Source organism: Sus scrofa, chromosome 7 (genome assembly GCF_000003025.6).
Source record: "Sus scrofa isolate TJ Tabasco breed Duroc chromosome 7, Sscrofa11.1, whole genome shotgun sequence".
Lineage (NCBI taxonomy): Eukaryota > Metazoa > Chordata > Mammalia > Artiodactyla > Suidae > Sus > Sus scrofa.
Window position 1 is genome coordinate 113604554 of NC_010449.5, and position 25490 is coordinate 113630043.

The 25490-nt window shown below is 41.8% G+C and overlaps 1 protein-coding gene across 2 annotated transcripts in view; it reads right to left on the reverse strand.

Annotated features, from left to right (window-relative positions):
* ATXN3 (ataxin 3) overlaps positions 7013–25490 on the reverse strand; it is a 34270-nt gene continuing 15792 nt past the window's right edge. Inside the window, exons 7-11 of one of the 2 annotated variants that reach the window (XM_013989211.2) lie at positions 23736–23868; positions 23225–23391; positions 20788–20884; positions 12593–12687; positions 7013–9059 (exon numbers count right to left, since the gene is read on the reverse strand). In XM_013989211.2, coding sequence (XP_013844665.1) covers positions 8965–9059; positions 12593–12687; positions 20788–20884; positions 23225–23391; positions 23736–23868 — 587 coding nt within the window. In that variant the 3' untranslated portion in view covers positions 7013–8964. The remainder of the gene's footprint in view (positions 9060–12592; positions 12688–20787; positions 20885–23224; positions 23392–23735; positions 23869–25490) is intronic. The other variant, NM_001123081.1, reaches the window with a different exon arrangement.

The following is a 25490-nucleotide window of genomic DNA, read 5'->3' on the forward strand; positions in this document are numbered from 1 at the left end:
TGTACTTCAGTGGCATTAAGTATATTCACATTGTTGTGTAACCATCACCACTATCCATCTCCAGAATTTTTCCATCTTCCTAAATGGAAACTCTGTACCCAGGGAGTTTCTGTCGTGGCTTAGCAGAAATGAATCTGACTAGTATCCATGAGGACGAAGGTTCAATCCCTGGCCTTGATCAGTGGGTTAAGGATCCAGCGTTGCTGTGAGCTGTGGTGTAGGTCGTAGACACGGCTCAGATCCTGAGTTGCTGTGGCTGTGGCATAGGCTGGCAGCTGTAGCTCTGATTTAACCCCCAGCCTGCGAACCTCCATATGCTAAGGGTGTGGCCCTAAGAAGACAAAAAACAAAAACCCTCTTTATTCCCTGCTCTATCTCGCCCCTGGCAACCACCACTCTATTTCCTGCCTCTGTGGACAGGACTAGGCTAAGTATATAAATGGAGTCATGCAGTGATCCTCTGTACTTAACTAGAAGGCCCTGGAAGACATTTTTTGATGACTGTTCAAAGAAGCTAAATCTGCTTTGGGCCTGAGAAGCTTTTCAGTGTTGGAGGCAGAGGTGCCCCTGTGTACAATAGGAACACAGCTTTTGGAGAAAGTGTATCTGATTTGGAGAAGACATGAAAGCAGTGGAGACGGTGTAGAATCTGCTCCCTCCTGTCCTCTGGTGCTGGGTTTGAGCCACTTTAGGGGGGTGGCTGCCAGAGCCCAACTGATTTATTTACCAAGAGATTTGGCAGGACTCTGGGCACAAGCAGAGATGCTTGGGGACTCTGTGACAACGTATGGCTCGGGGCTGAGGCAAGGGCCATTCCACTCACCTTCGCTTAGAACCTACGACCTGTCTGGCACTCCCAGGATTAGACATCATTGGGATTAGACATCATTGAGCTTGGTACTTTTCTAACAGGTTATATTGCTGGTTTACAAACAAGCTCTAATATCTCCTTTATTAATTCCAATAACTTTTCTTTTTCTTAAGTCTGCACCTGTGGCACATGGAGATTCCTAGGCTAGGGGTCAAATTGGAGCTGCAGCTGCTGGCCTACACCACGGCCACAGCAATGCTGGATTTGAGCCGCCACAGCGTTCGGCAAAGGTGGATTATCAGGGATCAAACCCACATCCTCAAAAGGGTAATCAATGTCAGGGCCTTAACCTACTGAGTCACAATGGGAACTCCCGGTTCCAGTAACTTTTCAGTTAATTTCCTCGTATTTGCAAGGCATACAACCATACCAGCAAATATTTTGGCATCATCCTTTCCAATAGTCACACATTGTTCTTCCCTATAACATGTTGACGACAGTAAGGAGGCTCACGTAAGGGTAACGAGTGGCAGGCTCAGCAGCTTTCCCAGAGCTGAAACAGTGAGGCCAACGGCCTAGGGAACAGGTAAGATGATGTGGCACCTGCTCACACATGATGTGATGGCCTGGACTAGAAGGGGAGAAAGGCAAAAGGGAGCTACTCAGATTTCAATGACTACAGCTGACGGTGTGGGTTGACAAGCAAAATACAATGCTGAGTTTTCAAAACTTAGTAGTCATTTCTGATAGTGATGAAAACGACCGCATAAACACAACAGGAAGGAAACCAAAAAGCACCAGTGGGAAGTGGAAGCCTTGCTTAAAATCGTGATCTGAGATAGATAGATTAAGCAATACCTTTAGTGTGCTGTTTTTTTTGTTTGTTTGTTTGTTTTTAAAGAAGTTTTGAAGTAGTCTAAAGAGCAGAGGATATTCTAGAAAGGGAAGCCAGATTGTTTGGTGTAATAAAATATAAATACAATCCAAACTCATCTTTAGGAAACTGGACATGAAAAGACTTTGCCTACATCCCAATGCCAGTTCATTACCCGCTGGCCTTTCCAGGCTTCTCTGTGCCTCAGAGACAGCAGCCACCCCCACCTCCGAGCCCTTGTGGTCACTGCAGTGGCGCCACACCTTTGCATGGCTGCCCCGTCATTTTTCAGGTGTCTGAAGGTCACCTCTGCACAGGCCTCCCTCCAACCGAGTCTGAAGCTGCCCTCCCTCCCAGGGACGGACACGCTATCACGTCATCCTGTTTTGTCTTCCTATTTCACAGCACAGGCATAGCTCTTAACACGCTATGAAGCCATGTTCAGTAATTTAAGAGTTTCCTCTGCCTAAAGGCCCATCCGAATGCAAGCAGAGGCAGAGTATCTTATCCACGGGTCTGCTCCAAGAACCCAGAACCATGCCAGGCACATGGTAAGGGCACACATCTTGTGGAATGAGGGAATGAATGATATGGGAATTGTTTCTCTCTAGAAGCTTCTGTGAGACAAAGGGGGGTTGGGGCTCCTGACCCAGGGAGAACTGGAACAACCTTGAGAGAAGAAGGTCCAGCAAGGGGTGAGAGTCCAGTTGAAAGAGAGTCCTCATGGCGGGGGGATGGCCAATGACTTTAGGGACAGGAAGAGCAAAAGGGCAAAGGCAAAGGGGTAATGCCTGGGGGCGGGAAAGCAACTGGATTCTTTGAAGACCTATAAGGAGGCCCGCTGGGACCACAGTGTGTAAAGGGGAGACGTCCAGGGTACAGGCTGAAGAGGTCAGCGGCACCCTACTTACCTACAAAATAAAAGATGAGCGTCGGTGATACAGACACAAAATGGTTAAAAGGAACCTAAAACACACGATCTTCAAGAGGACAGCCTGAAATTTCCCTAACTTTTACAAAAGTAAAAGGTTTTAGCTGACAAGTAAACTGGGCCTTCATATCAACTTTTTTTCATACAGTCCACAGGTGATATTGATGAGATCAGAGTTATTTGGTGGCATCCAAATTCAATGGATTGGTCCTTCTGAGGACTAAGCTATGAAGTTATGCTAAAAAGATGCATGTAATCAGTTTGAACTTCTTGTTTCAAAACTTGTGCCCGATCCTAATTAAAGCTAAAGCAGATATGCAACCCTCATTATAAAACCTGAGGATTCTGGAGTTCCCGTTGTGGCACAGTGGTTAACGAATCCGACTAGGAACCATGAGGTTGCGGGTTCGGTCCCTGCCCTTGCTCAGTGGGTTAAGGATCCGGCATTGCCGTGAGCTGTGGGGTAGGTTGCAGACGTGGCTCAGATCCCGTGTTGCTGTGGCTCTGGCGTAGGCCGGTGGCTACAGCTCCGATTGGACCCCTAGCCTAGGAACCTCCATATGCCGCGGGAGCAGCCCAAGAAATAGCTAAAATAGACCAAAAAAATAAAAAAATAAAAATAAATAAAACCTGAGGATTCTATAACCCTCAATCAGTTGAGGTGGATTCCAGCAGTTATAGTGAGTCTGGTACCCAGAGCTAGATAAAATGAGGAAAAACACCACTCTTAAAAATTGTTGAGTTCCCGCTGTGGTTCAGCACATTAAGAACCCGACATCGTGTCCATGGGGATGTGGGTTTGAGCCCTGGCCTCACTCAGTGGGTTAAGGATCCGGACTTACTGCAAGCTGCAGTGTTAAGTCACAGATACAGCTTGGATCCCACATTGCTCAGATTCAACTCCTAGCCTGGGAAATTCATATGCAGCAGGTGTGGCCATAAAAGAAAAAAAAAAAGTTGTTACTAATGTACTTTGGTTTTCAGGGTTAAAAAACAATTGAGTTCTTGTGGTGCAACGGGATGGCAGGCATCTCTGGAGCACTGGGACGTAGGTTCGATCCCCAGTCTGGCACAGTGGGTTAAAGAATCTGGTGTTGCTGCAGCAGGGTAGGTGGCAACTTCAACTCAGATCCCTGATCCCTGGCCACTCCGTATGCCATGGGGTGGCCAAAACACACACACACACACACACACACACACACACGAGTGCGCACATACAAAAAACAAAAAAAACCCAAAGCATAAAAAAAAACCCTAAAACAATTCAGCCAATGTTTAAACACCAGAGTTCAAATAAAAATACTGAATTTTTAGCCTCTTAGAAAAGATCAGAGGACCCAGTAATAATGGGCCTTCCGGCAGCAGTTAGTTGGAATAGAGTCTCAGTGGGCTCCCCCTGGCCAGCTTCATTCATCACAGTGCATAAAATAGTGCTTCTCAAATTCACTCTGCATGTGAATCCCCGGGGATCTTATTAAAAAGTACAGGTTCTGATTCAATAGGTGGGAGTGCAGCCTCAAAGTGCATTTCTGGAAAGCTGTCAGGGGTGCAGATGCTCCAACCATACTTGGAATAGCAAGGCTATGAATTAATAAACACACACACAGAAATAAAAAAAGCAAACATGATCTTTATTTAATAATCTTTGATATTTAAAATACGACTCATCAAACATCCACATTAACAACAGTATCCTCAGTGTTCAACAGTGCTTTGGAAGCCCAGCTTTTCTAGGGACAAGAGAGGAAGGCCTGTGTGTGTATTAACAGCAAAACAACGCAGAGGAGCACACACAGAAGGGCTGCAGAGTTGGGTCCTGAGCAAACGGCACTGCCACAGTGCACTTGTGTCATGGCCAAAAGAATGCTTTTTGTATCAGGTGTTTCTTTGTACTTGAATTACAGAGTTTATTTATACAGAACAGTAATTTTTAAAAAGTTATTCCTGGAGTTCCCGTCATGGCGCAGTGGTTAACGAATCCGACTAGGAACCATGAGGTTGCGGGTTCGGTCCCTGCCCTTGCTCAGTGGGTTAACGATCCGGCGTTGCCGTGAGCTGTGGTGTAGGTTGCAGACGCGGCTCGGATCCCGCGTTGCTGTGGCTCTGGTGTAGGCCGGTGGCTACAGCTCCGATTCAACCCCTAGCCTGGGAACCTCCATATGCCGCGGGAGCGGCCCAAGAAATAGCAACAAAAACAACAACAACAACAACAACAACAACAACAAAAAGACAAAAGACAAAAAAAAAAAAAAAAAAGTTATTCCTAGTAGTCCAGTGTTGTAGAAATTAGATGATCACATTCAAATGTATGTCTTCCTCTTAAAAAAAAATTGGGGGAACATTCACCCTTAAACCATGTAGAAGACAACTGAAGTGCTCTCTAAATAAACCAGGCTTTTCCACACATATTTCATTAATGCTTCCCACTCTCTGTCTATGAACCCATAGTCTTAAAATATTTATTGATATACTATTATTAATTAAACACACCAAATGTTATGAATTTCAGAGTGGTTATAGCATTAATTCTCAAACTGCCAGGCCATTTTGGAAAAAAATTAAAAATTAGCAGAGGTTTTCTTCAAATTAAAAAAAAAAAAAATTCAAGAATTATCCAACCGTATCAGTAATCTTCTCATTCATGACAACAAAATGGAACAAAAATATTTTTTTATGTTTAAGACTTTAAAAAACAATACAAGTCAGTTCATTTCTTTAGCCAAAGATGTTGGCATTATAAAGGGACCAGAAATGAAGCAAAGGTTTTATCCTGAAAATATGAAAAATCATTTACAGTGCTCAAATGCTTAGTTAATCCAATTTGATTTTCTTACTTAAGATCACATCTGTGACATCTCCACACTTGCTAGGATCCAAATACAACAATTTACTTTGAAAGTCATGGTCTTAGGCCTCTCCAACTGCAGACAAAGTTTTTAATAGGAAGTCATCAGTGTTAACTATGGCATCCTCTGAAGAATTTACAACATCAAAATTTATTTTCAAACTAAACTATTCCAACTATAATCAATATATTTTGTTTATGCATTGAGAATCAATCTTTTCTAAACTTGCACAGGCCCAATGGGCCAATTTTAAGACATTTAGTAAATCCTGGCACTAGCATGATACTATTTAATAAAATAGTATCAAACATGCAGACATAAAAAATGTGAGTTAGGCTCTTACTGGCATAAAATTTACCTGATTCCACTTAATAGTAAATGAAACTATGTAGACTATGGGTAGTTTTGCCTCTAGTGATCCTCAACTAGTTTTGAGCTTTTTTCCCCATTAACTTTGGCATGAATAAAGTCTTAATTAAGAAAAAGTTTTAAAGAAAAAAAAAAAAGCACCTCTTTATATAATCTTTGAATTGTAAACTATTTGGCCAATATCTTAGAGCTGAAATAGTTTACCTGTAGCAACCTTTCCCAACAATTTATGATACTGAAATATTCATATGCTAATTCCTGTAAAAATGCATACTGATGGTTTAGATCAGATGTTAATTTAAAACATAAATAACTACTTATTAAATCCATGACATCTATAAATGCGGAGGTGTTATTTCCAAAGCTTGTCGAAACTTTACTTATAACACCAGCATGGCCACCGTACGTATTTTACCCTGGCTATACAAATTATACATTAGAAAAATGATACAAACAGTTTAAATATTAAACATTAAGGTGTTCCCAATTGGTAAAAAAGAATGGAAATCTTTATATAAAGTTCTTAGCAGGACAGTTTTTGTGAATTTCATTGCCCCTGACTTGCAGGTGGTTTAAAGTAAACAGCACTTCCTGACCTGTGGACTACAGCTTTGTGTAACCTTTAAATTTTCTTACTCTGCTTATGAGCATTGGTGCATCTTTTCATAGTGGCCAATCAGTTAAGAAACGGAACCTCAATGTTCAATTAAATTTAAGCCAATCCATGCTGAACGGCAGTTCACTAATGATTTTGGTTGTGGTCATTTTAGGGCCGCACCTGTGGCATATGGAGGTTCTCAGCCAAGGGGTCAAACCGGGGCTGTGGCCGCTGGCCTACACCACAGCCACAGCCACACCAGATCGGAGCCACGTCTGTGACCTATACCACAGCTCATGGCAGTGCCGGATCCTTAACCCACTGAGCAAGGCCGGGGATTAAACCTGCTTCCTCATGGATACTAGTCAGATTCGTTTTCACTGAGCCATGACGGGAACTCCCCCACTAATGATACAATCATTTCACAACTAAATAAACACATTCAAATACATCCAGTGTGTGCTCAACTCTGCTTCAAAAAAAATTCCTAACAAAGGTCAACATGCCATATTTCCTTAAGTGCTTTAAGAAGGTGTGTGTAATATAACAACTTTATAAACTCTTAAGGTTAAAACTTCTAAATGCATATTCATTTTTTTATTTTAGGGAGCTCATCGATTCAAATGCAGGAAAAGTTTAACATAATTTTTCAGTAAGAAATGGTAAAGGCCGAATGTCCAATATGACTGTTTCACTAGGGTTAAATCATAGAAATGTTCGATCTTAAAATATTTTGGTTTGTAAATCTTAGAGAGTAGTACCAAACTCCAACATCCCTTTCAGGTCTAAGGTTTTATAATCCTTCTGAAACATTTTCAATTGTCAAAAGAAAACTTCAGATTTTAAAATAAAACCATCTAATTTTTTGCCAGGGGAACTTCAGAAAACTAACTTGGCACAAAATAATGACTAAAAAAAACTTCTCTATCCAAGAAAAAACTATTTTATAATCATAAATAAAAGGCATTTCCTCCTCTCTTTTCAGCTAGCAATTAATCCTACATCAAAAAATTTTCCCTGATAAAATGTGGGTAGCCACACACCAGAGTCTGGCGATCCACCACGATTTGAATGTTCTAAGTTGTCAGCTGAATTTTCCTCTTAAATTTTAGCTTATGAACAAGTCAACATTCAGAAGGGCTTCAAAAGTGGATGGAGAATGCAGGAAGGGAAATGGATGACGGAATCTAAAAGGGCCATTTCAGAGAGACATGGTTGACTTTCACCAAAATCCTCCCACTGCACTGACCCAGGAAGAATCTCTCTGCGTCTCCCAATTAAAGAATTGCTATCAAAACTAAAGACTTTCTTATTTACAAACTCATTGAGTACTGTGGCTTCTGTAATTCTAAGCTATTTAAATACGACGGACGTGTCAAATCGCAGTAGAAACTGAGTTTTGTTGGTAGATTACGTTCATGTTCTAGATCATCAGCTCTGGCAAAGCTATACCTACTGAAAGATGTACAGCAGAAGCAGACATCTACATTCTAAGACCCAAATGTAAACAGAACAGACAGCTCCAGTCACAGGAGAAAAAAAACAAATGAAACTGTTACTAAAACTGAAGGCCAAATTTCATCATACATTCATGGTGGGCACTGCATGTTTTTTGAACAGAAGGAACCTGGCTTTGCATGCTATGCTTGTCCTATTTCCCTCAAGTGTGGAAGTAAAGGAAATAACAAGGGGTGGGAAAGAGCGTTAAAACAAACCTGTCAAGTTCTGACATAACTGAGAAGACACTCACAAAGCATCTGGGAAAGGATGTTGCTCACACATGAACAAAATTCTCATTTATTCTCAAATACTTGTGCAGGGCTGATTTCAGAGTGTAGGAATGCACCAAAAACATGAAGTAAGGATCCCATCATAGAGGGCTTAAAAAGCAAAACCAGGAAGACTGCCATCTTTCAAGAGTTGTAGAAAGCAATGAAAACCCAGTAGCAGAGAAATTGTGATCAGAGGAAATAACATGAAAAAAACACCCAAGTGCGTGATACATGGTCAAAGGGAGAATGGCTTATCCTTCTGGAACCATTACTATTATCAATACAGTAAAGAGACACCATCCTAAAGAGGTTAATGTGGTTAATGAGAAATAAGAGCAACTCTAAGATGATGCAAGGGAGCCAAATTCCCTGTGCAGAAGGGAGGAAAAGAAAACAAAATGCATGGGAAAAGTTCTGTGGCAAGAGCTAGTTATAATTAGTTGGTCTGCAAAAAGATCCAAGAAAAATGCCCTAATTTTAGACATGTTAGATATTGCACACTCAAAAAAGAAAAAGGAACATTTAGAAAACTATTTTAAGTTTAGCTGCTGAACGCCTCTTTGGCTAGTGTTTGGACGATCATTACTTAGTCCTGACAACGAATGCATTTTTCCATCATCTCATCTTATTGTTTGCAAACCACCTAAATCTTATTTCCTCTGTTGAAAATTGTTCTTTGACACATTATCAAAATGGACCCTATGCTGTAATCACACAGGATAATGTTGGAAAGTATGAGTATCTAAATGATTTGTGAAAGGTATTATTTTTTCCCTTCTGTTTTGAAATTATTTCTAACAGTTTCTAAAGACATGGTCACAGCTGCCTGAAGCATATCTTCTTCACTCATGGCATCACCTGTTGGGGGAAGAAAAAACAAAACAAAACAGTTATTTCTTAGAAATTTTTGGAAAATTTTCAAAATCATCAAAAGGTAAGCTCTTAGAAAATGTCTATTTGACTACTAGAGTTTCCTCTGTTGACTCTGAAAATTCATGTGCTGTAAAATCCACTCTTTTAGGGAGTTCCCGTCGTGGCGCAGTTGTTAACGAATCCGACTAGGAACCATGAGGTTGCGGGTTCGATCCCTGCCCTTGCTCAGCGGGTTAACGATCCGGCGTTGCCGTGAGCTGTGGTGTAGGTTGCAGACGCGGCTCAGATCCTGCATTGCTGTGGCTCTGGCTTAGGCTGGCAGCTACAGCTCCGATTAGACCCCTAGCCTGGGAACCTCTATATGCCATGGGAGCGGCCCAAGAAATGGCAAAAAAAAAGACAAAAAAAAAAAAAAAATCCACTCTTTTATAGTTCTAGACGTCTTGAAAAATCTTAGAGTGGTATAACCACCATCACCACCCAGATAGAGGAATGTTCCACTGACCGAAAAAATTCCCTCGCACTGCCCTTTTGTAGTCAATGCCCAAGCCCTAGGTCAAGGTAACCACTGACATGTTTTCTGCCCTACCGTTTTGCCTCTTCCTGCAAGTCAACATAAATGAAATCATGCAGTACATAAGTAGCTTCTGAGTATGGAGTCTTTCACTTAGCATGATCCACTGGTTCTGTTTGCTAAGGGAAAGAAAATTTAACATTGGGCCTATTAATTTGTTACTTAAAAGTCTGTCCTGAGAAATAATTATTTATCCACAGGAAGGTGCAAAAGTAGTTCAGAGAGGTCCTGTGTACACTGTGGCTAAATTTCACCCAGTAATTAAACCAGATATAACTACAGCTCAAATCCAAACCTGAGTACTGACACTGGCACAACGTTTTGCATAGTTCTATGGTATCTGTCATGTGAGTAGGTTCATGTAATCACCGCCACCACAATCAAGACAGAGAACTGTCATGGTACCACCAAGATCTCCTTCCTGGCATCCTTTTTTATTCACATCCACTTTTCTTTCCCGCACACATTCCCTAACTGCAGGCAACCACTAATCTGGGTAACTTCTACTGTTCAGTCTTCAAGTTCATTGCTTCTTTCCTCTGTCGTTCCATTCATATGTTGGGTCTGTCCAATGAGTTTCAAAATTTCAGGTATTTTTCAGTTCCAAAATTTCCATTTGGTTCTTCTTCATATCTTCTATTTTCTTCCTAAGGCTGTTTTTTTTCATTTGTTTCAAGCAAGTTTGTCATTGCTCATTATAACACTTATATGATGGCTGCTATCTTAAAATCCTTGTCAGATAATTTGATCATCAATGTCATTTTGATAATGGTGTCTATTGTTTTTCTTTTCCTATTCAAGCTGAAATTATCCAGGATCTTGATATGACAACCGATGCTCCAGTGAATCCTGGACATTTGGAGTGTCATGTTACAAGGCTGTGAATCTTATTTAAAACTCCTCTTTCAGTAGGTCTCACCTGACACAAGCACTGGCAGAGAAAAAGGAGTGCTGTCCTGCTGCTGCCAAATAGGGGAGAGTGTGTGTGACCATCACTGCTGAACCCATGGGGGAGTTGTGACTTTCCACTGTCCTCCACTGAAACCTCCCTGACTGGAGTAGAAATGCCTCATTTCTGCTTCTCACTGACACTGTGGGGGTGGCCTCATGACCGCCTCAAATCAGTGACAGTCCTGACTCTCCACTGGACCTCGTTTGACTCTACCCAGGTGAGAAGCCAGAGGGATGCCTCCTTATTCCTGGGTGGACGTCCAGGCTCCCTAGGACCACTGACGCCACAGGAAAGAGGGACTCAGTGTCTCATGGAGGGAATGAAAATCCCAACTCCCCACCTGGCCTTTTATGACACCACTTTGGCCGGGAGAAGGGGGAGATGTGCTTTGTCACCACCAGGTGGGGTAAGTCTAGGCTCCCAGTTGGCCTTTGCCTTGGGGTAGGGTGGCAGTAGGATCAATTTATTTCCCTAGTCCAGGCTGGCTGGACTACAGTGTTTATGATCCCACATTATGTCTTCCTAGTCCTTTGGGCTTTTCTTTGGGCAAAAAGAAAACCCAGGATACCGACTGATATGTTGTTCCTCTGGTCTTAAGCTTCCTCTGCCTTCTATCTATCTTTCAGATTCTTCTTCTATTTGTTTTACACAAATGTCCAGGGTTGTTAGCTGTACTTAGCAGGAGGAGTAGGGGTAAGTACCAGTTCATTCCTTTTTATCGCTAAATAGTAGCCCGTTGTTTGGATGTAATACAGTTTGTGCATCTATTCCCCAGCTGAAGGACAACATTTAAGCAGTTTCCAGTTTGGGGCAATTATGAACAAAGCTGCTATAAGCATTCACATACAAGTTTTTATGCGAACCTAAGTTTTCTTTTCTTTTGGTTATATACCTAGGAGGGGAACTACTGGATCACATGGTTAAGTGTACATTTCAGTTCCTAAAAAATTACTGAACCCTTTTCCAAATTACCATTTTACATTCCTACTAACAGTGCGTGAGCTTTCTAGTTGCTCTGATTCTTGCCGGCACTCACTTGGTACCGTCAATTTGATTTTTTTATCAAGCCATTCATTAGGTATGTAATGGTATTTCATTGTGGTTTTAATTTGAATTTCCCTAAGGACTAGTGATGTTAAACATATTTTCATGTATTTTATTTTATTTTTTCTTTTTAGGGCTGCACCTTCAGCATACAAAAGTTCCCAGGCTAGGTGTCATATCGCAGCTGCAGCTGTTGGCCTACACCACAGCTACGGCAACGCCAGATCCGAGTCACGTTTGTGACCCACACCACAGCTTGTGGCAATGCTGGATTCTTAACCCACTGAGCGATGCCAGGGATTGAGCCTGCATCCTCATCCGCCGAGCCACAGTGAGAAGTCCTTCATATATTTTCATGTGCTGTCATCCGTATGTTTTATTTGGTGAAGTGACTATTCAAATCCTTTGCCCATCCTTTCAGGTTGCTTTCTTATTTCAGTTTTGAGAGTTCTTTACATATTCTACTTACAAGTTCCTTGTCAGGTACAGTTTCTTTTTTCACTTAACTTCTACTACCAATAACTGGCCAAAGTTTCAGACCCATTAAACCAAGGTCTGATAAGTAATTCCAGACTTCTTATTGTAATTTAGACTATACTCAGATGTGTTTAGTCTTCCAAATGGTAAAATGTATTTATTTTCCACCTACTAATATTCATTATCTCTGAGGAACTTTTAGAGAATGTACTAATTACTATGAAGTTGAAAGAACTGTTTATAATTTTAAGCAAAACATTCACTGAGTACTTTAATGGCACTTAGGTACATTAAGGAGTCAGCCTGCTCCTTAATCTATGGAAGTTTAATAGATTGCAAATTCATTCAAGAGTTGCAATTCAATTAAAAAGAGGAGAGAAAAAAAAGACTATAAAGCCCAAATCACAAGGAGTCTGTGTGTCAAACAGAGCTTGCAGGTAACAAATGGGACATACGGTTAGGGAGGCGTACCAAGTTCACTGCTAAGTGCTTCTGAACTTGTGGTTGGCTTTTCACATGGATGTGTAAGTGGTCCTGGTGGATCTTGCTGCTGCTGCTGCTGCTGCCTGAAACATTCAAGAGTGAATGTATGTTTAAAAAAGAAAACCTAAAAATAAATATGCCATGAGAAAAACTATTCCCATGGAAAACAAATGGTTATACAAAACAAAGAGTCAGTGGCATGAACACCAAAAAAGAAGGCAAGAGCATAGAAAACAAGCTTATGGACTTACGGTTAGCGAAGGGGAAGAGGGATTAGCAGATACACCCTATACACGCAACAGATAAACAACTAGGTCCTACTGGAAAGCACGGGAACTGTATTCAATGTTTTGTAATAATCTAAAATGGAACAATATGTGTGTGTATACATATATATATATTTAACTGAATCACTTTGCTCTATACCAGAAATATACAACACTGTAAATCAACTATGCTTCAATTTTAAGAAAGAGCAATCAGTCTGATAAAAATTACGGAAAAGCATCACAGTGCCGATCCTAGGAAACCTAGACACAAAATGCAAATTTACCAAATTAATAGGTAGATACTTTCACTGCAAAATAACACATTGTACAAAGGAGTCGCTGGTAGCTACTTTTATGCAAATGTGTTGGTTTACAGATCCTAATATTGCTGGAAGTCACTGAAATAAGCACCTTCGAGAAGCTCAAGTCTCTCAAATTACCACGCAAGTTAACATGATCTTTCCGTGGCCGCTTCCTTGCCGTTCAGATCTGGCTTCAACATCTCCTCAGGGACACCTTTTCTAACACCCCCCTAAAGTGGCCACCTGGCATTCCCAGGCTCTCATCACTCCATTTTATTTTGTTTTTTATTTTTATTTTGTTTGCTTTTTAGGGCTGCACCTGCGGCATATGGAGGTGCCCAGGCTAGGGGTCTAATCGGAGCTACAGCTGCCAGCCTGAGGCACAGCCACAGAAATGGGGGATCCGAGCCTCGTCTGCAACCTACACCACAGCTCATGGCAATGCCAGATCCTTAACCCACTGAGCAAGGCCAGGGATCGAACCCGCATCCTCATGGATTCTAGTTGGATTTATTTCCACTGAGCCACGAAGGGAATTCCCCATCACTCCATTTTAATTTTCACCATAAACTTATCACCATCTGACTCTTCTGTCTCCCTCTTTGGAGTGTAAACCAACAAGAGCTCAAGGCCTACACTGCTTGTTTCCCCAGTGCCTAAAATTGTGCCTGTCACCAAATACTTGATAAATGAAAAAAAACAAAAACTATTTAAGCTGCCATTATCAAGTTTCTATGGTATCTATTGCATTAAAATAGCTTCTTGTATTTTTTTTTTCAAAAGGAAAATCAATGTCATTAAAATCCATGTTTTCAAACATTTAAACATGCTGGTTATGAAGTAAACATGTAGGGGAGTGTCCTTGTATTTAGAAAATATACACTCAAGTGTTGAGAGCTGTCACGGGAAATCGTGTCTGCAAGTTATTCTCAAGTGGTTCAGAAATATCAGCAATTGGGAAGTCTGGGTGGAGGGTCTAGGGGCTCTGTGAACTACTTTTGCTTTTATGTAAATTTAAAACTATTCCATATATATATATATATATATATATATATATATATACATATATGCTAAAAATTAAAAAAAAAAACAAAGCTTATAAACAGCTGACAACCTAAGCAAGAAGGTACAGTTTTCTAAAAATGCATAAAAGGATTTTTAAAGGAGGCACAATTTAAAAGTTTTAAAATAGAAAAGCACATTTGTTAAGGGTCCCTCTTAATCTTGTGTTTTAAAGATGAGCAGATTGAGGCAGTGGGACTTGTGGGTTCTCCCTGTCGGCCTCTAAGCCAGACACTGACACAGGCTCAGGTATATGACTCAGCTGTGCATGGCTAGTGACGGACACATAGGCAGGGGCTCCTGCTAGCACATCCCGATTCTGGAACATGGCACAAGAAAGACAGGCTGTGACAAGGAATTTCTGGCACATCCTCTCCAGGCCTTCTTCCTCTCCTCTCAAGAAAGTGTATCATTGGCGTTCCCGTTCTGGCGCAGAGGAAGCGAATCCAACTGGTATCAATGAGGACGCAGGTTTGATCCCTGGCCTCACTCAGTGGGTTAATGATCTGGCATTTCCATGAGTTATGGTGTAGGTCACAGATGTGGCTCGGATCCCACGTTGCTGTGGCTGAGGTGTAGGCTGGTAACTACAGTTCTGATTCGACCCCTAGCCTGGGAACGTCCATATGTTGCAAGTGCGTTCCTAAAAAGCAAAAAATAAAAAATAAAAAGAAAGTATATCACAGTGCAAGGAAGGGAGTGGTGGGTGAGACAGCAACTTCAGAGGGATAACCCTTATTCTACTTTAACCTCATGTAAGGGAGAAGTAAATCAACTGCCAACCTGGAGACAATTTTTACATCTTTCATATATGGTGATACTGAAAGAAGGAACATGTTCAAACTACAAATCAGCATCCATTCCCTCTGTGCCTTCTAATGCGCCTTCAGTATTATATAAACTAGAAAAATAAAAACGACGTGTCTTAGACTGCTTTACAGCTAGGATTCTGGTTACCAAGTCAACTCTTGCAGGAGATTTACAAGGCAGAGATGAGGCACAGGCATCTTCCTGTTGCTTTTGGTTGTTCTTTGCTGGCAAGGAAAGCCACGGAGATGCCAGTTCCAGAATGGTGCTTCCTGGCAGCTGCAGTTGGGGCCAGACTTCAGGTTCCCATGTCTAGGCAACTGTGGTGGCAGCTTCCTGGTCCTAGGCTCACAGCTAGAGCAGTGTGTTTTTAAATTCAATATCCTGATTTCCCATCATCCATCTAGGGCAGCACTGCAGCTCTTCCAACAAGATGCTCTGTGGTATGTATTCTGGAGACCTGGCCTACAGTATGCCCCTCCATCTCTTCCTAAGATTAATTTCTGTATTAAATACTTTTCTGCTTAAAACATCTCTAAGTTGGAGTTCCTGTCGTGGCACAGTGGTTAACAAATCTGACTAGGAACCGTGAGGTTGCGGGTTCGGCCCCTGGCCTTGCTCTGTGGGTTAGCGATCCAGCGTTGCCATGAGCTGTGGTGTAGGTTGCAGACGCGGCTCGGATCCCGCGTTGCTGTGGCTCTGGCATCGGCCGTTGGCTACAGCTCCGATTCGACCCCTAGCCTGGGAACCTCTATATGCCAAGGGAGCGGCCCAAAGAAATAGCAAAAAGACAAAACAAACAAACAAACAAACAAAAACATCTCTAAGTAGTTTCTGTTTCTTAAACTAGACCCTGATAAACTATGCCAGGCCACTGAAGTGGTAGCTCAAATATTAGGTAATCAAAAAGGCATAGCAGGAGCTCCTGTTATGGCTCAGTGGTTAACGAATCCAACCAGGAACCATGAGGTTTCGGGTTCGATACCTGGCCTTGCTCTGTGGGTTAAGGATCCAGCGTTGCCGTAAGCTATGGTGTAGGTCACAGATGTGGCTCGGATATGGTGTTGCTGTGGCTGTGGCAAAGGCCAGCAGCTACAGCTCCAATTAGACCCCTAGCCTGGGAACCTCCATATGCCTCGGGTGCAGTCTTAGAAAAGACAAAAGACCAAAGGAAAAAAAAAAATAACAAAAAACAACAAAAAAAAAAACAACACAGCAAACCATCGCTATGGAAACATCTGTTTCCCTCCTTGCTGGGAAACTTTTTTTTTTTTCCATCTTTTTAGGGCTGCACCAGATGGAGGTTCCCAGGCTAGGGGTCAAGTCGGAGCTGCAGCTGCTGGCCACAGCCTCAGTCACAGCAATGTGGGATCTGAGCCATGTCAGCATCCTACACCACAGCTCACAGCAACGCCAGATCCTTGACACACTGAGCAAGGCCAGGGATGGAACCCAGGTCCTTGTGGTTACCAGTCGGGTTCACTACCACTGTGCCACAACAGGAACTCTGTTTCCCGGAGTTTTTTAGTGACAGAAAGAATCTGCATCATTTCAGAGCCACACCTGGAGAAGACATGAATACTGCTACCATATATCTGCAGGCTACTTCACAGTTTACAAAACAGTTTCACACACTCTGCCTCATTTGATGCTCATAACACGTGAGTCACGGTTCTATAGTGACCGAGGTTATAGAGTGAGCTGATGTAGGAGAATTTGCTCAGGGTTTTATGACAGTTACACTGGACTTGGCGATGACCTTGAGGAAAAATAATATAATATGGCTATGAAAAAAGTCAGTTAACAACTCTTCTACCCAGCAAGAGTATCATTTAAAATAGAAAGGAGAAATAAAGATTTTCTCCAACAAACAACTCTTCCCAACTATGAATTTGTAACAGACTTTCAACAGTATTTTCATGCTTAATGCATGAACACTGTGGCTACTACATAAGTGTGAAGCTTCAAATACTCTACAGGAGAAAAACAAAACCAAAAAAACCCCATGAAACCTCTATATTTCAATGAACAACAAATTAACACCACAGGCAGTTTGGAAAGGTCAGAGGGAAGAAACGGCTCAAAAAACTTAGAGCCATGTTCCCCAAAATAGAAGCTATTAAGAACCCACCTAGGCTTAGTAATCAAGGAAGTCTTAGTCAAAGGCAAAAACTGGTTTCTCAGCTCCTTGCCTACTGAGTCCTACAAGATTCCGAATGTTAGCCAGTGTTATAAAGAAACACCCAGGGAGTTCCCATTGTGGCTCAGTGGTAATGAACCTGACTAGTATGCATGAGGATGCGGGTTTGATCCCTAGCCTCGCTCAGTGGGTTAAGGATCTGACGCTGCCGTGAGTGGTGGTCTAAGTCACAGATGCGCTCAGATCTGGCATTGCTGTGGCTGTGGTGCAGGCCAGCAGCTGCAGCTCCAATTTGACCCCTAGTCTGGGAACTTCCATATGCCTCAGGTGTGGTAGCGCCCCCCACCCCCCACCAAAGAAACACCAAGAAGTTAGTTCTGAACTCCTCTCAGCACCACGTGACTGTGTAAAATATTCTCTAGTTCTGCTCAAGTTCCCACCAGTATTTTCAAGGTCAAACCCAGAGGCAGATGATAGAAAGCTGAGGGTGGAAACCATCACTGAACATGTGCATCCCCAATAAACGAACCTCCAATCAGGAAGGAGAGTCAAACATTTAGAAAAGGGTGCAAGGCTGAGTAAAACACCTGCTTTAGTTGGAGCTGGCACTGTGCCTGTTACAACTTACTTAGTCATTATGGAATGTTACTGTATTATCCTTTGTGCTACGAAAAGTTTAATTTCTGGAAGTGCCACATTTTTATTTTTTGGCCACCCGGGGGGATATATGGAGCTCCCGGGCCAGGGATCAGATCCAAGCCACAGCTGCGGCCACGCTGGATCCTTAACCCACTGTGCTGGGCTGGGAATTGAACCCACGTTCCAGCACTCCCAAGACACTGCCAATCCCAATGCGGCACAGTGGGTGCTCCTGAAAATTCATTTTTAATCTAAAAAAATTTTTAATAAAAGAGGGATTTATTTTTATACTTTGAAGATGTTTTCTTTTTCTTAGATGTAGTTGTGAATTTTATAGTTTCTCTATAAAATGTCTGGTTGGACCATTTTATTCCAGAAAAAATCGAAGTCTGAAAAAAGCATGGTACAAATATCACTTCGAAACTGTTCTGGAAAGCAGTTTAGAAATGTGTACCAAGCCCTTAAAAATTTTAATGTCCTTTAACCCAATAATATGAAATCCTCAGAATAATTTGAAGAAATGATGAGAGATTTGAAACATAAAGTCAATACAAGGATTGTTCATTGCATTACTGACGATAATAGCAAAAATCAAAAAGTTCATACACAGTGATACATGCATTCATTTCATGAAATATAACAAAGCCTATTAGAAAGAATATTTAGGAGTTCCTGCCATGGCTCAGCGGAAACGAATCTGGCTAGCATCCATAAGGATGCAGGTTCGATCCCTAGCCCTGCTCAGTGGGTTAAAGATGATCTGGCATTGCGGTGAGCTGTGGTGTAGGTCGCAGACACAGCCCAGATTCGATCCCTAGCCTGGGAACCTCCATATGCCACAAATGCGGCCCTAAAAAGACCAAAAAAAAAAAAAAAAGAATATTTACTATCATAGGAAAACAAGTATAACTGATATACAATATATGTGTGTCTGTGTGACTAGAAGACAATCTGCCAAAACACTAACATCAGTTACTAAAGGTAGGATTATATTTTCTTTTAATTTAGGTATCTCTTAGAATAAATTTACCAAAATATTTTTTATCTAATTAAACATTTAAAAGTTATTTTTAACACTAGAGAGAGGATGATATTATAGAATCACCACTAATAATTATCATGTGTAATTATTACCATTATTTGTGACAAGAGTATCTGGTTAAGAAAAAAAATGTTTTAGAGATACATGCTGAAATTGGTACAGATAAAACAATACGATGATTTAGATTTGCTATAAAATAATCCACAGTTTGGGTGGGAGAGTACAAAGCAGGGGAGACGGGAGCTTAAGAATACAACCCTGTCCAAGTGCTGATATTTGTGAAAACTGGGCAACAGGTAAGTTGGGGTTCCTTATGCTGGTTTCTCTACTTTTATATAAATTTGAATTTTATCACAATTAAAAAATTTAAAAAGCTAATTTTAAAATTTTAAAAAAAGGAGTGAAAAGAACTAATAAGCACTATTTTGAGATTTTATGCAAAATTAAATCCATTAATCTATCACTGAATTAAAGACTGGAAATATCTCACATTAAGAGGATGGCAGTTGATCAGAACTTTCCTTCATATACTTCTGAGTTGTGACTTAAAAAAAAAAAAAAACAGAAAACAAGGTAAATATTATCTTCATTTATAAAATACCATCGAATGTAAAATGCCCCAACATTTTAGATTCTACTGAAGTCCTACCAGCTATGTGTAAGAGTCTTGTCAACTGCAGAGATGCTGAAATGTGAAAATATGTGCATCTTAGAAATACAGTAAATAAGAGGCCAGATTCAGCCACTGGCCTTTGTTTTCCGATTTGGGGTCAGAGGATTTGAATATCTAATCTTGTAACCTTTATTTTTTCCCAGTGGCTGCACCCATGGCATATGGAAGTTACTGGGCCAGAGACTGAATCTGAGCTGCAGCTGCAAGCTAGGCTGCAGCTGCAGCAACACTGGATCCTTTAACCCACTGCACCAGGCTGGGGGATCTAACCTGTACCTCTGTAGCGACCCAGGCCACTGCAATCGGATTCTTAACCCACTGCACCATAGCAGGAACTCCCTAATCTCGTCATCTTAAAATGGAGCTTTATCATTAAAGAAAGAAAAAGGAATAAAGACTTGTGAATGCTAGTGACTGGAAAGGATGACAGTTTTATAGCTGAAGCTTCTGTTTGGCGAGCACTTATAAAGCTGGGCACGTGGAGTTCCCAGGGTGGCTCAGCAGTAATGAGCCCAATGTTATCCTCGTATCCATGAGGATGCAGGTTTGATCTGGCCCCACTCAGTGGGTTAGGATCTGGCGCTGCTGTGGCTGTGGTGTGTAGGTTGGCAGCTGCAGCTCTGATTCCACCCCTAGCCTGGGAACTTCCATATGCCTTGGGAGCAGCCCTAAAAGGTTAAAAAAAAAAAAAAAAGCTGGGCACAAAGTTAGGTTTTAGGAGTTGCTGATTCAGATTCACGGTTACCCTCGTGTTCCTGATGCTGCTGAGCCTGCAGGACACCCTCCTGTGCAATGAGAGGAGCAACTAACCACCACCTCTACTTGGTAGGACCTTCCCCTACCACGAAACGCTGTTTTTCCTAATAACTGACAGGAAGACTTTGCAGGGTTGGTCAGGGAGCCAAGAAGTACATTCAAAGAATCAATAGGCTTTGTTCTTAACTGGATTCAGTTTCATTTTTCTCTGATGACAAATTTTATAGGGTTTCCTTCACCCCTATTTCATGTACATTTATTTAGTATTGGGGCAAAGTTTTCTCCTAAAACCGTATATGATTTCAGTTTATTTGCTATAAATTTTTTAAATAATATATTTGCATGTTCATAGGGTCAGGCAGTAACCAGTCTTTTTTAAAAGGAGAGAATCCTAAATAAAATAGTCTAACTCAAAGCTGTACGGTCACAAACAGACAAAATAGCCCAAGTAAACATTAAATATGCAATTTTAATATTGTACCAACTACTTTACTTTTCAAAGTAGGCTTCTCTTCTCTTCCGCAGCTCTTCTGAAGTAAGATGTGTACCTGATGTCTGTGGAATATCTTGAGATATGTTTCTGGAAGTACCTGTGAATAAAATGGGGAAAAAAAAAACAATTTTATTTACCAAGTCAAGCAGTGATATGTTTATATTTATGTGAAGAAGCTTTTTGAAAAATTGCCTTCCCCAAAATATTCTGCTACTATCTTGTAAATAGAAGAAAGGCTCTAAAGTCTCAGGGAAGATCTGGATAAGGTAGTTCCAATTTAACCTGTGTCCACTGCAACCAAAGCTCTTCCCAATCTGTGATGCAGCGGTAAGGATGGAGCCAAAGACCAACTCGGTAGGAAAAATCATTACCACCACAGCTGCACCTCTTTTTAAGGCTAGGGATTGAATCAGAGCTACAGCTGCAGGCCTACACCACAGCCACAGCAACACAGGATCTGAGCCACATCTGCGACCTACACTGTAGCTCATGGCAACAGTGGATCCGTGTGTGGCCAGGGATTGAACCCGGATTCTCATGGATACTAGTCAGGTTTGTTACTGCTGCGCCATAACAGGAGCTCCTATACTTTCAAAGGCATGGAATTTCTAGAAGTACCTTAAAGAGCATGATCATAAAACAAACCCATTCTCTGTATTCCTCTATGCTCAAACCTGTGGGTACTAAACACGTGAGGTATGTTACTGAATTACAGCACCAAGCAGCTATTCTGCACAATTGTGAAATAAAGTGGGAAGAAGAGCAAAGCACACAAAAAATGTCAAAAACTATTAAAGCTGTGTCTGTCCATCACTGAGCTAATCTAGGAGGGCTCTACCAATTTGAAATGGGCCTCCACACTGGATGGAATACTGTGAGGTGTGCCAGGAGGCATGGGCAGTTCAGGATAAAGTACAGCATAAAAAGGACTTCTTAGAGCTCCCGTCATGGCTCAGTGGAAACGAATCTGACTGGTATCCATGAGGACGCAGGTTTGATCCCTGGATGGGTTAAGGATCCGGCATTGCCATGAGTTGTGATGTAGGTTGCAGACAAGGCTCGGATCTGGTGTTGCTGTGGCTCTGGTATGGGCCAGTGGCTACAGCTCTGATTCAACCCCTAGCCTGGGAACCTCCATATGCTAGGGGTGTGGTCCTAAAGAGCCAAAAAAAAAAAAAAAAAAAAAAAAAAGGAGTTCTCCTGCGGTACAGCAGGTTAAGGTTCTGCTATTGCCACTTCAGTGGCTAGAACCATTACTGTGGCGTGAACTCGATTGTTGGCCTAGGAAATTCCACATATTCCACATGCCATGGGTTCAGTCCAAAAAAAAAAAAAAAAAAGAGTTCCCTTCGTGAGCAGCAGCAATGAATCCGAGTGCAGCTTCGCTTCGATCTCCGACCTCATTCAGTGGGTCGGGAATCAGGCATTGCCATGAGCTGTGGTGTAGGTCGCAGACAGGGTTCGGATCCCACATTGCTGTGGCCGTGGTTGTGGCCGGCAGCTGTAGCTCCAATTCTCAAACTTCCATATGCTGAGAGTGTGGCCGTAAAAAGGCAAAACACAAACAAACAAACAAAAAACCAAAAAACCCCAGAAACAAAAAAAAAAAGCATAAAAAGGATAATCTTCATATGAGCAGAAACTCAGTTTTATTTAGATATTTAAGGAATTCGATTGAGTAATTTCATTAGAAAGTAGAAGATAAATTCATAATAACTAGATAAAGACAAAACTCCTCAAAAAAGCAAACCCCTCACACTTTAAAAAAAGCCCCTCCGAGCAACGTCCCGGACATCGCCCTCCGCCTGGACTCCCCGGGGAGGATGGGCACTCTCAGCGGATGGGCGTAAACGGCTAAAATGTGGCCCCTCAAAGTGGGCTTAAGCTGTAAGTGGCACAGCCAGTAAGGGGTAGAGTTTTGTAAAACTGATTTATATTCTCTGCCCAGGCCTTTTTTCATGTCCTTAAGCACACATATTTCTTTTTCTTTTTTGGCTGCGCCCATGGTATATGGAAATTCCCAGGCCAGGGTTTGAACCTAAGCCACAACAGTGATCCAACCCGCTGCAGTGACAATGCTGCATCTTTAACCCCCTGCACCATAAGAGAATTCCTAATAGTATAGATTTGTAAAACAGCTGGTCTGGGTAAGGGTCCACTGACCTCACAATAACTAATCTGTTCATTATTGTGTTAGCACAGTATTATAACCAGATGGAATAACTAGAAATAAAAGTATAACCAGTCCTAATATAACACAGGTTGTAAAAGGTTACTTGCATTAAAAGAAATCTAAAAAATAACTGATTTGACCCAGCTATTGCTTCAGCAGGGTTTGTCAGAGAACTTCTGCCAAGAGTACATTAACTTCCAGAAGAACGAAGGATGGGCTGAATCGCTTCAACGACAAATAGAAGGCGCGGCAGAAGAGCCTTACCTTGCATACTGAGCTGAATAGCCCTGCGGAGATCTGCCTCTTCATCTTCCATGTCGATTTCCTGGCGACTTAGGGCCAGAGCCCGCTGCAAATCCTCCTCATCTTCGTCTAACATTCCCGACCCGTCATTTGCTTCTAAGACTCGTTCCAGATCGGTTTTCTGGACCCTAAAGAATAAAGGCACTAATAGTAACTGCAGACCAGTCTTCCATTTTAGATATAACATAAAGACACCTATACACCAAAGACTTTCATGTAAGTCAAAACTTACACATTTTCTGGCAGATAAGGTCTAATAATATACAGGTTGTATTGTGATGTGACTCTAGTTAGTACATTTAAGTAATTCAAAGTGTTGATCCAAGTTTAAATCAATAAACTTCACTAAAACATAAGGGTCTAAAAAAAAAATCGCCAATAATAAGAGGACCACACCTTCAATGTAAGCATGAAAATTTAATCCTTGTAATGAAACACTGTCATATATTCCACACTGCAGGCTTCATTTTACCTCTGTTCTTTTAATTGTGCTAATTCTTCTCCAATAAGTTTTGGTCGCTGCATCTGCTGGACCCTGATCATCTGCAGGAGTTGGTCAGCTTCACAGTCTGGCAGGTCACCCTTAACGACGAATATAGAATAACCTAAAGAAAAAGGCAAAAGCAAACTGAGACAGCTAGCAAGTGATTAAAAATTGATTAAAAATGACAGCAGACAGAGAGGCAGCACAGAAGAGTGGGAAGAACACAAACCAAGGAATCAGGAAGACCTGGGTGTAAATAATGATCCTTTGTTTTTTGGCCATGCCTGCATCCAGGGATCAAACCCGAGCTAGAGCCACAAACAATGACAACACCAGACCCCTAACCCACTGAAACACCAGGGACGTCCTCAAATAATGATTCTTACACTTACTAGTGGGTGATCCACTTAAAGGCCCTGAGCCTCACTTTCTTCATCTGAAAAATGGGAAGAGCCAGCTCACAGAATGACTATGAGAAATTAATTAAACAGTATCCATAAAAGGCTCTACTCAAACCGAGCTTGACAGTGTAGGCCACTCACTACATGATAACCAGGAATCTGGACTCAGACGGCCTGGGTTTTAACCTCCTCGCTCTCCTACTTCCCGGCTACATGGCCTCTGCTAATTCACTTCACCCCGCCATGTCTTGCTCGGTTTCTTCAACTGTAGAGATCACACCGCAGTTCCTCAGAGGCCTGTCTGAGGACACGATTAGATAATGCGTGTAACAGGGGTAAACTGAGTCCTCTGTGGAAACAGCTGCCCTGACCCTGACGCTCACCCTGACACTGACACACACCCTTCCTGACCCAACACAGGAGCTGGAAAGCTGACACCCCAAATGCGGTCAAGGTGTTGAAGATGTGGTCCATGGTTTGAATTACACTGGCCCAGCGTCAATATTTTAATAAATATGATCTTAAAAAGCCAGGCTTCCCCAGGCTGGATAGTCCATACAATAGCTGAACAAGAGGGGGCTATTCCTAAGTCATTCTAATCAATTTATGTTTTTCTACCATAAATTTTCTTCAGCTCTGGTGCCTGTAATATATATTCCTTTTGAGCATCAACAGATATTGAAACAGATGAATAAAGATCAAAAGGACTATTTTTTTGGGCTTTTTTTTTTTCAGGCCTACACACACAGCATATGGAATTTCCCAGGCTGAGTTGAATCGGAGCTGCAGCTGCTGGCCAATGCCACAGCCACACCAGATCTAAGCCGTGTCTGCGACCTACACCACAGCTTGAGGCAACACTGGTTCCTTAACCTAATGAGCTAGGCCAGGGATCGAACCTGCACCCTCATGGATACTAGCTGGGTTCATTACTGCTGAGCCACAATGGGAACTCCCAATTCATTTATTTTAACAGGCTCAAAGCACAGGCAGAGATATAAGCAAGTGATAGATTTGCTGGTTAAAAAAAAAAAAAAAAAAAAGGAAGTTCTCTTTGAATTGCTCCGTTTGCTTCATAGAACATAAAGGAAGGTCATAAGCTGGGAGTCAGGAAGGGGGAGGGGACTGGCCAGAGGTCTGAGGAGAAGCTGTGAAACCATCACCTTGGACAGTGGTGCGAACCTACCGAGAGAACACAGCAGGGACGTCAAGTGGCACCAAGGGCTCATTTGAAATTTGTGATTATGCATTTAAAGCCAAATCAGTCATATTTATGGGTTTTTAAAAAATTTTATTTATTTATTTGTTTCTGCATCTTAGGGCCATACCCTCGGCATATGTA